Source organism: Chelonoidis abingdonii, chromosome 4 (assembly GCF_003597395.2).
Source record: "Chelonoidis abingdonii isolate Lonesome George chromosome 4, CheloAbing_2.0, whole genome shotgun sequence".
NCBI classification, from domain to species: Eukaryota; Metazoa; Chordata; order Testudines; family Testudinidae; genus Chelonoidis; species Chelonoidis abingdonii.
Window position 1 is genome coordinate 65,212,541 of NC_133772.1, and position 15,815 is coordinate 65,228,355.

Consider the following 15,815-nt stretch of genomic DNA (forward strand, 5'->3'; position numbering starts at 1 on the left):
AGTTCTGAATCAAGAGCCATAGAGACTAAGGTTCAGATTTTCAAATGCCCTGAGAGGATTTAGGAGTACAATTCCAATTGAAAGTCAGCTCCTAAAATTCATAGTAGGTTTTGAAAGTCACCCCCCTAAAATCTTCCTTTTACCACAGCTCTGGTAAGTGATGATTGCTGGCAGTGTAAGTTCCTCAGCACTACCCATCAGATAGCAACATTACCTGGAGGGACTAATCTTTATGGTGAGCTGTGAGAAATTAAGGAAGTGGGGGCATTAGCTCCCTTCTATGAACACTCAGACAGCCAGTTAGCTATAAAATCCCTCTTAGTAGCTGTTCTCTACTTGCTTCACCTGTAAAGGGTTGAAAAGTCTCACTGCTGTGCATAGGTAAAAGGAAGTGAGTGGGCACCTGACCAAAAGAGCCAATGGGAAGGTAGAACTTTTTAAAATTGAGAAAAAACTTCTCCTTTGTCTGTTTGTGGTTGTTCGCCCAGGAAGAGGGGGAAAGAGCTGTGATGCTGTAAGAAGCTTGGGCCAGGTATGAAAAATAATCAGAATCATACCTAGAAACTACTCATTTAAAAACCCCAGATATGTAAGTAGATCAGGAAATGTCTAGGAAGATGTCTAGGTTTATCCCTTTTATTTTTTTATGGGATGTGAATTCCTGTGTGCTAACCCTGGTACTTTTGTTTTGCTTGTAACCTTTAAGCTGGACCTCAAGAAAACTATTCTTGGTGCTTAATACTTGTAATTACTCTTTTGAAAATCTAGCAATAGCTGAGTTTCCAGATTTATTTTCTTTCTTTTTTAAAAAAAATATTATTTACCTTTAGGTACAAAATTGAATTTTTGTGTCTTAAGAGATTTGTACAGATGTTTAGTTAGCTGGTGGCAACAGCTGATTTTCTTTTTTCTTTCTCAGCTCTTCCCTGGAGGGGGAGGGAGGTGAAAGGGCTGGAGGGTATCCCAAAGGAAGGAATTCTCAAGTGAGCCTTCCTAGTCTCTCAATGGGGTTCTGCACTTAGGTGGTGGCAGCATCTACCAATCCAGCTTTTCTCTGACCTTGTAATCTTGGGAGGTTAATACAAGCCTGGAGTGGCAAGTATTAATTTTTAGAGTCCTTGCGGGCCCCAACCTTCTGCACTTGAAGTGCCAGAGTGGGGAATCAGCTGTGATAGGAACATAGTTTATTTTCTATTCTCATTCAATGTATTATATGGCCTCTCCTGACAATGCTGGCAAGAATGCCCACTATAATGCCACTTGTCCACACTGAAATGGATTAAGAATTCTGCAGTATGATGACTGCAACTAGAGAGAGAGGATGAAGGTTTCAAGAGGGATATGCAGAAGTGTGACTAAAGACTAAGGAATACAAGGTTGGGGGTGCTCTAGAATGTGGCAGGGAGACAAACAGCACTGCCTCAGTGTGCTGCATTTAGCACTGCTAACTCTCACAATAGCTAGTGTTTTTCTTAAGTTCCCAGCTGCTGCAGTCGTGTGTGTGTGTGTGTGTGTTGTTTTTTTGTTTTTGTTTTGTGCATTGTTTTGTTTTGTTTTTGGTTTAAAAAAAATTCTTAAGGTAAGAATCTAGTCCTCATGGTTGTAGAGAAAAGGACGACCAGATCATCCATTCCAACTTCTTATGTGTTCCAGGACACCAATATCACCCAACAACTGAAATTAGGCTAAGTATTACACTACACAGGACAGTAGCCTATGGTGCCCCACACAAGACAATAGTAGGGACAGAGGTGCACCAATGCCTGAGGCCCCCACAATGGCAGGAAAATGACTGAGAGGTATATCCCAATAGTCCTGACAATTGACCTACACCCACGCACTGCAGAAGAAGGCTTCTCCAGCATCTGCTACCCCGAAGGTCACCACCAATCTGACCTAGCAGAAAATTCCTTCCTGACCGCACATTGAGTGATCAGTTAAACCCTGACCATGGGAGCAAGAACCAGCCAGCCAAGCACCTGAGAGAGAGGATGTTTGGTGCCACCTCAGAGTACCTCATCCAATGTCCCGTCTTCAGCTGGGGCCATCTCTGGTGTTTGAGAGGAAGACAACCAATGACCTTCCTTTCCCCAAATACATTGGGGTTGGGGTGGAATCCCTTGATGACCCCTACAGGTGGCCAGCTAAAGCCCTGAAACATGAGCTTTAGGAACATAAATCAGATGTGAACTAGGTCTGCCAAGCCCTGCCCCCTACCATAGGAAGCAAGGCTGTCATACAAATACACTCATAAAAGCACAGGTCTCATTTAAAACTAATTACATTTTTACTTCCACAAAGCCCACTGGAAAGTTTCACCCCTCTGATGGTTAGATACCTTCTAATTTCCAACCTGAATTTGTTTGTGGCCAGTTTATAACCATTTGTTCTTATACAAACATTGTCCATTAGTTTAATTAGCTCTTTAACCACCCTGGTGTTTACCCCCTTGAGCTATTTATAGACTGTAATCTCAGCCTTTGTTTTGCTAAGCTAAACAAGCCAAAGTTCCAGTCTCCTCTCATAAGATAGGCCCTCCATTCCCTTGACTGTACTAGCAGCTGTTATCTTCACCTGTTCCAGTATGAATTAATCTTTCTTGATCATGGGTGACCCTATGTATACACTATTCCAAATTAGGTCTTACCAGTGACTTGTATAATGGCAGTAATACTTCTCTATCTCTATTGGAAATGCCTCACTTGATATGTCCTTGAGAAGATAGGATTAAAATTTGAAATGGTCTGAAGTAAATAGGATGAAATTCAGTAAGGACAAATGCAAAGTACTCCACTTAGGCAGGAACAATCAGTCTCTCACATACACAATGGGAAATGACTGCCTAGGAAGAAGTACTGTGGAAAGGGATGTGGATCATAGTGGATCACAAGCTAAATATGAGCCACCAGTGTAACGCTGTTGCAAAAAAAACCAAACATCATTCTGGGCTGTATTAGCAGGAGTATTGTAAGCAAGACATGAGAAGTAATTCTTCCTCTCTACTCCATGCTGATTAGGCCTCAACTGGAGTATTGTGTCCAGTGCTGGGTGCCACATTTTAAGAAAGATGTGGCCAAACTGGAGAGAGTCCAGAGAAGAGCAACAAAAATGATTAGAAAACATGACCTCTGAGGGAAGATTGAAAAAACAATGAGTTTTAGTCTGGAGAAGAGAAGACAGAGGACATAAGTTTTCAAGTACATAAAAGGTTGTTACAAGGAGGAGGGAGAAAAATTGTTGTTCTTAACCTCTGATGATAGGACCAGAAACAATGCGCTTAAATTGCAGCCGTTTAGATTGGACATTAGGAAAAACTGCCTAATGGTCAGGGTGGTTAAGCACTGGAATAAATTGCCTAGGGAAGTTGTGGAAGCTCCATCATTTGGACTTTTTAAGAGCAGGTTGGACAAACACCTGTCAGGGATGGTCTAGAGAATACTTAGTCCTGCCTTGAGTGCAACGGACTGGACTAGATGACCTCTCAAGGTCCCTTCCAGTTTTAGATTATATCCTAGGCTAATGTCGCTTTTAACTGACAACCCCGCACACTTTGTTGTAGAAATTCGTATTATTAGACCTTATGTGTATGACCTTGCACTGTATACTGTTCAGTTTTGTTTCATTTCATTTCTATCACTGTAGCCTCCAAGGGCATCCAGACATTCCTGTACGATGAGTCGATCCTCCTCGGTATTGACAGTGCTTCCCAAATTTGTATCAGCAGCACATTTCAATATCACAAGCCTACTTTTTTGTGCCAAGGTCATTAATAAAAATATTGAGTAATATTGATCCCAAGACACATCCTTGAGGAACTCCACAAGTAACCTCCCTTTCAGCACAACCTGTTGCCTTTAACCAGTTTCTTATCCACCTTACAATTCTTGTACTGATCTCCATCTTCCCTCAGTTAACTAATGATTTGCCATGTGGTACTGTGTCAGATGCTTACTGACGTCTAAATATATTACATCTACTATACTTTTTTTATATAAAAAAATCAGTTATTTTTCTCAACAAAGGAAATCAGGTTAATCTGGCATGATCTACCTTTGGTAAACCCACATTGCATTACATCCCTTTTACCATTTATCTCCATAAATTTAATTATTCTTGCCTCCATAATTTGTTCTAAGGCCTTGCATACTACTGCAGAGTTACAAACCTGTAATTACGCAGATCATTTTTTCCATTTCTTAAAAGTATGATGTTAGTTCTTCTTCAGTGATATTGTACTACCCTGAATAGATTTATTACTAGTTCTTGCTACTGGATTAGTAAGTGCTGGACCACAATGAGAGCGAGAGAGAATTTGTGTTGTATTCTAAGATGTCTATTACTTTCGCTTCGGTTCTGTTCTCAGAGCTGGATGGAAACTTAGTTGTGGTTATGGGTGGGAAATTGTCACAGTATAAGGACTCTAATTTTAGCCTCCCCAGCGAACTGTTGATATCCTGCTGCTCAACCTGCTTTTTTTTTAGAGGGTTTATTTTTTATCTTTCAATACATCCTAGACTTGGACTTGTGCGGCAGTTGAAATAAAAGGTCAAGAGTTTGTTTCACTTTGAGTGCTTGACCAAAGCTATACCTGCATGTATCACTGTCATTTATATTTGCTTAATCTTCTTTAAAACTGTGTATTCATTTATTTCATAAAAAGAAAGACTGGGTAGCAAATAACCTGATTCCAAGCATTTCCTTAAAACTGACATCTGAAGTGTTAAACACAAATTTCTATGCGTAATGTGGGTTTCTCACATAAATAATACATTTGATCCCACAACTCTAATTTCAGCCTTTGTGGGATCCTTTTTTACGTCATGAAAACCCAGAGCAACAAATTAGATGGATTTTTATGGGCGTTAAGTGCAAGCAGTATTTTGCCCAAAATCTTTTTGATTTGAAGATGGAAAAATATGCTATTAATGTTTAAATCACAGGCTAGTCTAGATTACTAAAACTGAAGAGAAGCCCTAGAAGATATAATAAAACTTTGCCGTTTAGAATGTGGCCAATCTCCCAGGGCTAGCATGCTGCCATGTATGCTGAAATTCTCCAACCTAACTCTGAAGACATGACAATAGTAAAAATCATCATGCTTCCCAGCACTCAGATGTGATATAAGAATATATATTCACAGAACAAACCAAATAGCATATGTAACACCAAAAGGTGTGAAAAGGATATCTGTCAAAATACCAGTACAAAGAGGCACTACATTAAGTCAGATGTGTTTGGGTTATTAATGTCTAATCCATTTTAAATCTGGTTTTGCACTCTCAGAACCGTAAACAATTGCTTTGTTTGGAAACAGAGATGATCAGCTGACTGTTTTCAAACTTTGTTGAAACTACAAACGGAAACTTTATCAGAATCTTCACGCATTGCTGAATATCAGCTGCCTTCCAAATGACAGTGCGTTTCACTGGCTGGTAAAGTGTGCGTGTCAGTCCCAGGGTAATAGCAGACAAGGTAGTGAGGTAATCTTTACTGGACCTACTTCTGTTGGTGAGAGACACAAGTTTTCACACTTACACAGAGCTCTTCTGGGTACATAGACCCAAAGACGAGTTCTGAGTATGCTCGAAAGCTTGTGTCTCTCACCAACAGAAGTAGGTCCAATAAAGATATTACCTCACCTACCTTGTCTCTATATACTCATGCATGAATTTATAAATACAAAGCTGCAGATCTTATAACATATATAGGATGACTAGAGTCTCTCCTCCAAAGAGTCAGTTCAAAACTAGCTATATTATGGGAGATAACCAAACACCACTGCTGTCAGAGAGCTGTTTAGTGGAATATGTGAAATGTGTCAATGACCCCAGGCCAGCTCTTGGTAGACAGTGTATCGATATTGGGTGGCAGTTTTCATTGTATGATCAGTCTAGATGGTGGTAGAAGCAGAGATCCCATATTGAATGGGCACAGAGAGTAACTTACCTGCTGCTTCCTAGAGTTGGTTCCTCCAGAACAAGGAATAGACACACTGGGGTCATTGAGGACAAGTGTGTGCTGCTGCTGATCTCTTCAGAAAGAGAATGTGAGACTCCATGGCTGCCTCTCAAGAACATTAAAACAACTCACATACAAAGTTAGGGTGAAAATATCTGTGGTACAGCCAAAGCAGGAACCTTGAAACATTTAAAATAGCAGCAAAGATTTTTAGAATAACATATTTGATTTAGGGCCAAACCCTAATCTCGCTTATATCCATGCATTTCTATTTACTTCAGTACTGTTGCCCAGGGGTAACCGGGAGCAGAATTTGGCTCTTGTTAATTTATGCATATATGAAGCTCCTATACACCACCAATCCCATTGCGGGAATGGTTCCCTAATAGAGACTCATGTGAGGAATAATCTAATTTCAACCTGTTGAAAATGTGCCAGATGGATTTATCAGTCACTGTTTTGGAAGGAAAAAAAAAAAAAAAAGACTTCTCCACAAAATCTCAGAAACACTGCTTTGATGCTTTGAGTGAGTGGATGCCTGAAGATTCTTTTCCTTGTCTATTATATTGGGCTGATGTATGCAAGAAGATGATAATAAGCAAAACTACTGTTGACCTGTTACTTGCGTGTGTTGCTGCTGGAATCCACCAAGTCCTGTGTTAACTCATTTACTTCCTGTGTTCAAAGGAAGCTCAGCCTTTTACTAGTAGATCCCTGCAGCAATGTGGCCGTGCTTGTGTCGCTTGCATTGCTTTTACCCTGGTGTAATTCCAGTGACTTAAATGAGTTATTGCTGATGCTCACCTGTGTGGGAGAAAAATCAAATACTTTGTGCCTTATTCTTGACTCATTTACATTCCAGCAGAGTTCAGCTTTATACTGGCACCTGTGTCAATCAAGGTTAAGTTGCACTAGTTTAAACACGATGTGAGCAAGCGGAACGTTAGACCCTTGTCTTTCCAAGAGTAGAATGTGTTCCTGACACAACTGTCTAACATTTAGGGAAAAGGTTGCATCAAATTGTCACAGATTGCGCTTAATTATCCCTGGTTATGGAAGTGCCATTACCTATGTGAGACTTCTCACATGTCTAGCAGGAGTTATGGTTTACACCCTTTCCTCTGCCATTTATTGAATTATTCCTGAGGTTTTACCCAGCATTTTGTGAAATAACTGGTCTGCTCCACTGAAATTCAGCTGTAATTTAATTTCTTTTTAGAAGCCACAATATGATGGGAACGTTAATGCTAAATGTTTTACTGTATTAAACCATTAAGCTTGTAAATTCACTAATAGCTCATAATGGAGAACACAGCAAAACATTTTATTTATGTACAAGGTTTAGCTCATCGTTGTTGAAGCACTACACAGTTCTCCCAATGTTCCTGTGAGGTAGATGAGCAAGGGGAGTAAAACTGTCCCTTTGAGTGTAGAGGGTCCTAATATAATGTAACTAGTGGAGTTACACTGCATGAGAAATGATTCCAGGAGCCAGCATTTGAACTCAGGGGGGAGGCTGAAAGATTAAGTGACTTACCCAAGCCCATGTAGAGAATCAGTAGAATAATTAGTGTGTTAGAGTTCTTGAGTCCCAGTCCTGTACTCAGGTTACTAGATAATGCAGATGTTCTCAAACTGAGGGTCACGATGTTCTTAGGGTCACAAGCTGTAAGCCTCCACCCACAAGCCCTGCTTTGCCTCCAGCATTTATAATCGTGTTAAATATAAAGTAAAATCAGTTTTTTAAGAAGGGGAGGTCGCACTCAGAGGCTTGGTGTGTGAAAGGAGTCACCAATACAGAAGTTTGAGAACCACTTTGATGATGCATCTCTCACACTTTGCATAGTTCTTCTAGTAACAGCTTCTCTGTATTTTTGCTGCTGATCTTTAGTCTTGCTCCCCTACTTCTCATTCATTATTTATTTATTCATTAAGTCAGACTCCTTTGCAACATTAACTCATTAACTGCCTTTGAAATGATTAGCTGAAGCCATAATTTTTTGTGTGAGACATGCTCATCATCAGCTGAATTCTTACAACTACCTTTAGTGAGAGTTTGTCCTTAGTAAGGACAAAAGGCCAGTTCCCTTAAGCAGCAACGATCCTGCTTTTGTGCAGATATCTCTAATAATGATCTGAGCCAATTGTGCTCCAAGTGAAGTCAGCATCAAAACTCCCATTGTTAGCAGGATATGCTCCAAATGAAGAAGAGAAATTCAGAAAATACAGAGACTGGTCTCTGAAGAGTTTTCATTGTCTCAATAGGCTTTTAGGTGAAAAATGTCTTCCCAGACTTTGAGATTCTGTAATATTTTACTTTAACAACATTCTTTTGACAATGAAACAGTGAACTAGATTGTCCTTCACTATTGTTTTAGATGAATATTTCTCACTCTAGGTTTTCTATGTTCACATAATTCTGGTGTCCCTAGTAACACTCTCGCCCCAAGGAATTATTCATCAAAGTCATGTTAATGCAGTATAAATAAGAGAACCCTAGTATCCATTCTCTGCCTAGATCTAAACAATTCAACCTTGAAAATGCAGGAGATAGTGTTTGCTAAACAGGGCTACACAAATCCCTTGGTACTGAATCCTACAGGCTTGTTAACTGACCCCTGAGGGTTCAAGTTCCCTCAGCTGGGCTCTGCCGTATGCCTGGAAAGTCGGAGGACTGTTGGAAGGCATCAGGGGAAATAAGGGGTCTTTGAGAGAAGAGAGATTTGCTGACTTTCAAACTCTCCAGATGCATCCACAGAACATCAGGTGGTGAGGTTTACAAATGGACTGGACTTAGAACACAGTGCTTGGTTTGAGGGTGACAAAGTATTTCCTAGAGCTCTGTTGCTAAATCTCAAACAATCTTTTGCAGCCATAGCAGTAACTTACTACTCTGCTAATGCATTTGGGAAAGGAAAAATGTTTGTAATAAACTTGGGTTTTACAATATTGCTAATAAGATTAAGGAAAGGCAATCTGTACATAAGAGTTTATTTAGAGGCCCACAAGTTTTAAATCATTCCCTTTTGTATGTCAGCCCACTGACTGTCTCCTCCAATTGAATTACCCTTGGGTTTACAATGTGATTTACAAAACAAACTGACAGTATGATTTACAAACATCCTTTGAGTATCATATAAAACACAACTCTTTCCCTTATAATACAATCATTAAAACAATGCAAATGTAATCAACACATGCGAAACTGAAAGTGACTGGACATTTAAAGAAAATAATGACTGTATGTTTAGGCTTGATCCCAGTCATCAGCAAACATTCTAAGTAAATTATCAATGCTAATAATGAATAGTGGACTAAAAATAGCTAAATGATTGCAAGTAATTTTTATAGCATTTTGCAAAACCCCCTTAGGAGAAACATGAAAGTACATTATTTGAAAGAATATTCTAATATTCTTCCATTATATACAGTCACACACCAGTCTTATAAATCAATTTCACATTTCCTGGATAAAGCTATGAAAAACTCACACGTGTATATTTTTCCAAAGTATAGCCACTACGCTTATATCTGCAATCTTTTTCCAAACACCTGCTGTTTAGTTAATTAAAGAAAAGGGGGTTGGGGAGGCAAAGAACACTATACAAAAAAGCAGAACAGAGTACAACAGCACATCAAAAATGTGGCATTTAAGGTGTATACGCCATCAGATTTGAAATAGATAGGGGTAGTACTACAAACTTTCTAGCCTCCTGAAAACAGAGAGTTACATCTTCCTTTGACATCCAAAAATCAAACCTTTTGTTAGAGTTTTAATTAGGATTTCTGCCTAGGTTTGGGGTTTTAAAAAGCATTTTATGCATGGTTAACTTAATAGATTAGGTTCTTTTGACCATCAGAAGAGTACAAAAAGGGGCCAGATTGCTTCTTGAATATGTTACATGTAATGAAAATTGTAGCATAGAATGCCACCAATCTCCCAGGGCTTGCATGCTGCACTGTACGCTGAAATTCAGACTAAATGTAATTGTCATTTACATCATTTCTTGTCATCTCTACAATGGTTCAGCCTGTTATGAATGGCAGGTTTCATTATAGCAAAGAAAGTACACCGGGAGAGATGGTGAACTCATCTCCACTGTTGGAACTAGGTAACTCTACACAGCAATTAAACATCCATGGCTGGCTGTGTCTGTTGACTCAGGCTGCAAAATTACAGTGTAGATGTTCAGGCTTGGGCTGGAGCTTGAGCTCTGGGATCCCATAAAGTGGGGAGGGTTCTCCAGCTCAGGTTCCAGCCTGAGCCCAAATGTCTACATGGCAATTTTATAGCCCAGTAGCGTAAGCTCCACAAATCGGCTGCCACAGACCAGCAGTGCATGTTCAACTGCAATATAAACATGCCCACCCCATTCTAAATATACAAGTTTCAAGGTCTTTGATTGCTTCACAATCCAGATGAATGTCACCAACATCCAGTATTTGTAGTGTCACTTGCAAACTTGACCACTCTTCTAAACCTCTCAATAAGGGGCATTGTTTCCTGGATATGTGCTTTACTGCTCAATCCAGGAATTCTGCTGCTAGTTTGTATGTTTGGAAAAGAAAATGCTTTTTTTTTTTTTTTTTTTAAGGTAAACGTAGGTTTGATTACTTCCAGCCTGTACAAGTCAAATGTACTTTGGAATGTTTTACAATGTGTGACAGCTATGAAATATAAGTATTATGCAATTTGACTGTACATACATACATATTTTCATAAATACATCTGACAGGGACCTTAGAACTAAGTATGCAGTATTATGGGACAAAATCACAACAGGCAGCCTTAGTTGTCTAGATTGAAAGTAAAATAATCTGAGTTTCAATCATGTTGTCAATACACAAATTAAACCAAAATTACATCATTAGTTTACCCATGAAATAATTTAAAGGTATTTGTAAATGATGTGACAGGAAAAGTGTATAATTTACAACACTGAAAACTTTTTTAACAACCATAGACTTATATGCTTTGTACTGTAAAGTCACCCAGACAAGGATAGCATTGTGGTAGGTCCCAAAGGCAACTCCCAAACATCTTCCTCAGGTGGAGACTTTGGAATTGTCTGTTGTATAAAACACCAACTCTTACAACTTCATTTTAGATGTTAACTGCGTCAGTTTTCCTCACAGAGTCCAATCTTAATGCTTCAGTTATTTTGAAGACAGTCTAAATCCACAGAACAGCAGACATTCCCATTCTGTACAACAAACAAATCAGTGTTACTTACGCACACAGAACAATGTTAAAAAACAGAAAACATGGGGCTTATAAGATGTGGGGATGGATATTCTGTAGATATTCACAGGACACAGAAAGGATTGTGTGATTTTGGCCCCCATAGCAGTTAGAATGGTTGCCATGCCCATTCAGGCCATGGCCTTTTCTCAAAGGAAATAGGTATGGTGATTTTTCTTATGATGTGGCCATCTTTCTGCACTATATACTTGACTGAAATCGCCAACTCATTTCCCATTGGTCAGATTGTAATGACTCTGCATCACATCTGACCTGAATTGTGCTTAAACCAGAAACATATGTGTGAAAGGCTCAATAGTCCTCAATACAAATGCCTGGAGCCATCCAGTCCCCTTTCATGAGCATAACCTATATTCTAAAAAAAAACCCAACAATATTAAACTGGCAGAGAATTCCTGAAAAAAATAAAATAGTTGATCTTTTATTTTGCTATTTTCTCCCAAATTATCAGTCAAAAATAAGCTCTGCTAAGATTTGTTGAACAAAGAGACTTCCACCCTGTTTGAACATGTGCCTGTAGTGCAGACTCTCAATTTGCTGAAGAGAACTGTGATAGCAATTCCCATGCCATACCAAGCTTAACTCCACCAGCCGTAGAGCTTAGTCTGCGACATCTAGTCAAATGCCCAGGAATCTTACCGATAGAAAAGCATCATTTAAACCCATCACAGAGCCTCAGGAGAAATGCCACCAAAAAGGGGCAGGAAAGCTAATCGTGGAGAATTAAAGCCTAGAAGGAAGACTACACCTCCTTCTACAGCAGGGGTCTCAAATTCCTGGCCCATGGGCCATCTGCAACCCGAGAACCTCCCCAATGTGGCCCGTGGGGCTCCAGCAATTTTAGGGCTGGGTCTCTCCCTTGGCCCTGCCTGCCTCCCCTGGGCAATTCACAATGGGCTGGGGCCCCGCCCACCAGCAGCAGCGCAGCAGAGCTGATTGGCTTCTGCCTGCTCGCTCCATGTGTCTGACGGCCACTCCCTATGGCCGTGGGGTGGGGCGAGGCTGTGCCTCCATGCACTGCCTCCGTCCCAAGCGCCCCTGAAGCCAATGGGAAGTTGCAGGGGCAATAGCACATGGAGGCCCCTGGCCCGCCCTGCCTTGGAGCTCTAGGTAATCACCACATCCCCCTCCCAGAGCCTACACCCCCTCTCCACACATCCCAGCCCCTAAACTTCCTCCCAGAGCCTGCACCCCTGTTCATCATTGCTGTGCCAATATAACTTTTCATTGTAGAATAGACTTAAGCGATCTCCGCTTTACTCTGGACTAAGAGGCACACATTGTAGGAAATCTTGTACATGTTGCTGAATATGAGGTTAGGCCTGCATTTTTCAACAGGGTGTAATTGTGTTTATCATAGAAATATAGGGGTAGAATGGTCCTTGAGAGGTCATTTAATCCAGCCCCATGTGTTGAGGCAGGACCAAGCAAACGCAACCCATCCCTGCCAGGTGTTTGTCTAACCTGTTCTTAGAAACCTCCAATTAACCTTAGAAAATCCCCAACAGAGATTCCACAACCTCCCTTGGTAAGCCTACTCTAGTGCTTAACTATCCTTATAGCTAGAAAGCTTTTTCTAATATCTAACCTAAATCTCCCTTGCTACAAATTAAGCCCATTACTGCTTGCTCTTCCTTCAGTAGATATGGAGAAGAACTGATCCTTTTTATAACAGCACTCAACTATTTGAAGACTTATCAGGTTCCCCCTTTCTCAAAACTTAAACATGCCCAGTTTTTTAAAAATCTTTTGTCATTTTTGTTGTTGTCCTTTGGACTCTCTCCAATTTGTTCACATCTTTCTTAAAAGGAGGCATCCATAACTGGACACAGTATTCCATCTGAGACCTCACCATTGCTGAATGGTGGGGACAATTACCTCCTGACTCATTGATAACTACTCTGAGTATGGTCTTTCAACCAGTTTTGTAATCACTTAATGGAAATGGATTCTAGATGAAAATTCTATAATTTGCTTTCCCTAGTTTATGTATGTGTGATACTGCCTTTTAGTGGGTTATCTTAGTACTTAATACTCAGTCCTGCCACAAGTGCAGGGGACTGGACTAGACGACCTCTCGATGTCCCTTCCAGTCCCATGATTCTATGACCTACACAGAGAATTAAGCAAGCTCTCCCTCCATTCAAATGATAGATTTTTGGAGTTGAAGGACCAAGATTTTAGTTTTCAGTATCCCAAATGAGTGTGATTTATCTAATGATTACGCCTGTTTGCAACATACTGGTTACAAATACAGCGTATTCCCTCAGTTCCCCACTCATATAAGGGCCTGATCCAAACCACACTGAAATCAATGGAAAGACTCCCATGAGCATTGATCTAGCTTTATAGTGTTTAGAAACAGTATCATTCCACATTGATTTTTCACTGTATTGCATATAATGAAGGCAGAACCTTACTGTTCTGCTCTGATGATTACGCAAAGCTTCTTACATTTAAAAATCAGACTGGAAATCTCATGAAAATAGACTTTTTATGTGATTTTCAGTATTTTCTGTTTTTACTGTAAGAATGTTCCTTCCCCCCAAGCCTGACTTATAACTGGGAGGAAACTAAGAAGTGCTAAGGGAATGAACAGAGAAGAGATGTAAGGGACTCTAAGTTAACGTAACCTACAGACTAAGGGCCCAATTTGCTACCATCTTATACCATGTGTAGTCATTTACACCTGTGAAACTAACATGTTAATTATTCTTTCCTACATATCACCTCTGAGTTCCTTATCTGGTCATGGTCTCAATGTTTGTCTTGGAGAAGACGCAAAAGAGGTTTAAAATCCCCCTCTTCTATATACAGTGCAATTTTTATTATTGTATTAACTTCTAACAAATATTCTGTAAAATACATTTTAATAAACATAAAACTTGGCAATTTTAAAAATTGCCATCCTAGATTCATATTAAATATATCTACAGGGATTTCAGATGGAATATTTTAAAGTTGCAGAATGATGATAAATATCTGTGCTCAAATTTCCAAGAAAATAACTATAGAATTACCACATTTTGTTTACACTATGCATACCATACATTGAACACTTTTATATTATAGGTTACATTCTCTGCCCTTCAATCTCATTTACTTCAATGGGAGTTGTATGTGACCTTCCAGGGGTACAATACAACTCTATATTTATGATCCAGTACAAATCACTACTATGTACTCATAATACCTTGCATCTGCAAGTTGTACATGGAGATCCAGCCATTGTCCATACAGAGCCACTGAGCCTTGTGATTCCATAGCCGTCTACACAGGTTTTTCTGATATCGTAAGTGATCTGATCAGCCAGACAGGGATCACTGACACAGCGGGGGCAACACTCTCCTTCTGAGGTTGCGGTGTACTCACAGTTTGGATTTGGGCATAAAAGAGGCCAACAATCCACTTCCCCTTCCTGTAGAAATAGAAATAAAGCCCATAAAAATTTCTTCCAATCATTAGTTACTGAGAAAAAAATAAGTTCTGATATAATGTAAGCTCCTTTTTGCATCAAATTAGAATAGATTCATGTTTGGGATATATCATATTAGACTGAATGCCATACCATTGGACATTGAAACTTATGTTTCCTATGTACAGTACAATATAATTTTCTTGGGTTTTTTGTTAATGAAGCAACCTAATCTGCAGCTTGCTCACCATGATAGACTACCGGGTTCAGTGATTTTTTTTTTTTTTTAAAACTGAGGCACTAATACTTTTTCATAGTATGGACCATATTTCAATATAGTTATTGCTTTGCAGGCCATCTAGTCTTCCATTCATGGTTGCATAACATCCCTGTGGCAGCAACAGCAATTGCTTACATAGACAAGTAACATTTAGGAAAATATTTAGCAGAAGCAGGAGGGAACTTTCAAAAGCGCTCCACAGTGGCCTAACTAGATTCCCATTGTAGTCTAAGTAAGTTTTACCATTGATTTCAAAATGAACAGTTGGGCCACTGCTGGGCACTCTTGAAAACCCCACTCTAAATATATTTTTCACTTCTTTAAAAGCAGTTTAACAGCTAGAAATAAGGAGGAGCCAGAATCATGTCACCACCCAGCTCTGTGTAGACCAGCTAAACAATCCATCATGCTTTGAGATCCTCTGCATTGAATTATTACTATTAACCTGCATTTTGCTAATTTACAATCTTTAAATTTTAAAAGTAACATCTCATTACCAAATTTCATATTTTTGTAACAAATATGCTGCCAAATATCTTAATATAATCAGTACCTAAATATTTAACTACAATTATCAAAACAAATGAAAAAAAGCATATTTAATGATGCATTATACTCAAAATCAAGCCAGTTCATGGATTGAAGTGGTATTTGATTAGAGTAATGAAAAGAGAGTACACAGATGCTGTGGCTTTAAATTTGTCTCTGATGCTTAGAGTGAATCACTGTAGTATAATGTAAATCGTCTTGGGGTATTCTGGGACAAGTACTCTAATGCTGCTTGAAGAAATGTTACCATTTCTTATATGTACATAATCCCAAACCTGTAAATTCATGAGCATTTCCAAAGCTAAGATACACTTGGAAGAGACTGGTAAGTGAAGATGGTGTAGCACCCA

The 15,815-nt window shown here is 39.4% G+C and overlaps 1 protein-coding gene across 7 annotated transcripts in view; it reads right to left on the minus strand.

The window, feature by feature from the left end:
• Positions 1-8,935: 8,935 nt before the first annotated feature.
• Positions 8,936-15,815, minus strand: part of NELL1 (neural EGFL like 1) — a 465,038-nt gene continuing 458,158 nt past the window's right edge. For 6 of the 7 annotated variants that reach the window (XM_032794577.2, XM_032794575.2, XM_032794574.2 and 3 more), the window contains 2 exons: positions 14,415-14,639; positions 8,936-11,162 (listed from right to left, as the gene is read on the minus strand). In XM_032794577.2, coding sequence (XP_032650468.1) covers positions 11,112-11,162; positions 14,415-14,639 — 276 coding nt within the window. In that variant the 3' untranslated portion in view covers positions 8,936-11,111. The remainder of the gene's footprint in view (positions 11,163-14,414; positions 14,640-15,815) is intronic. The other variant, XM_075065234.1, reaches the window with a different exon arrangement.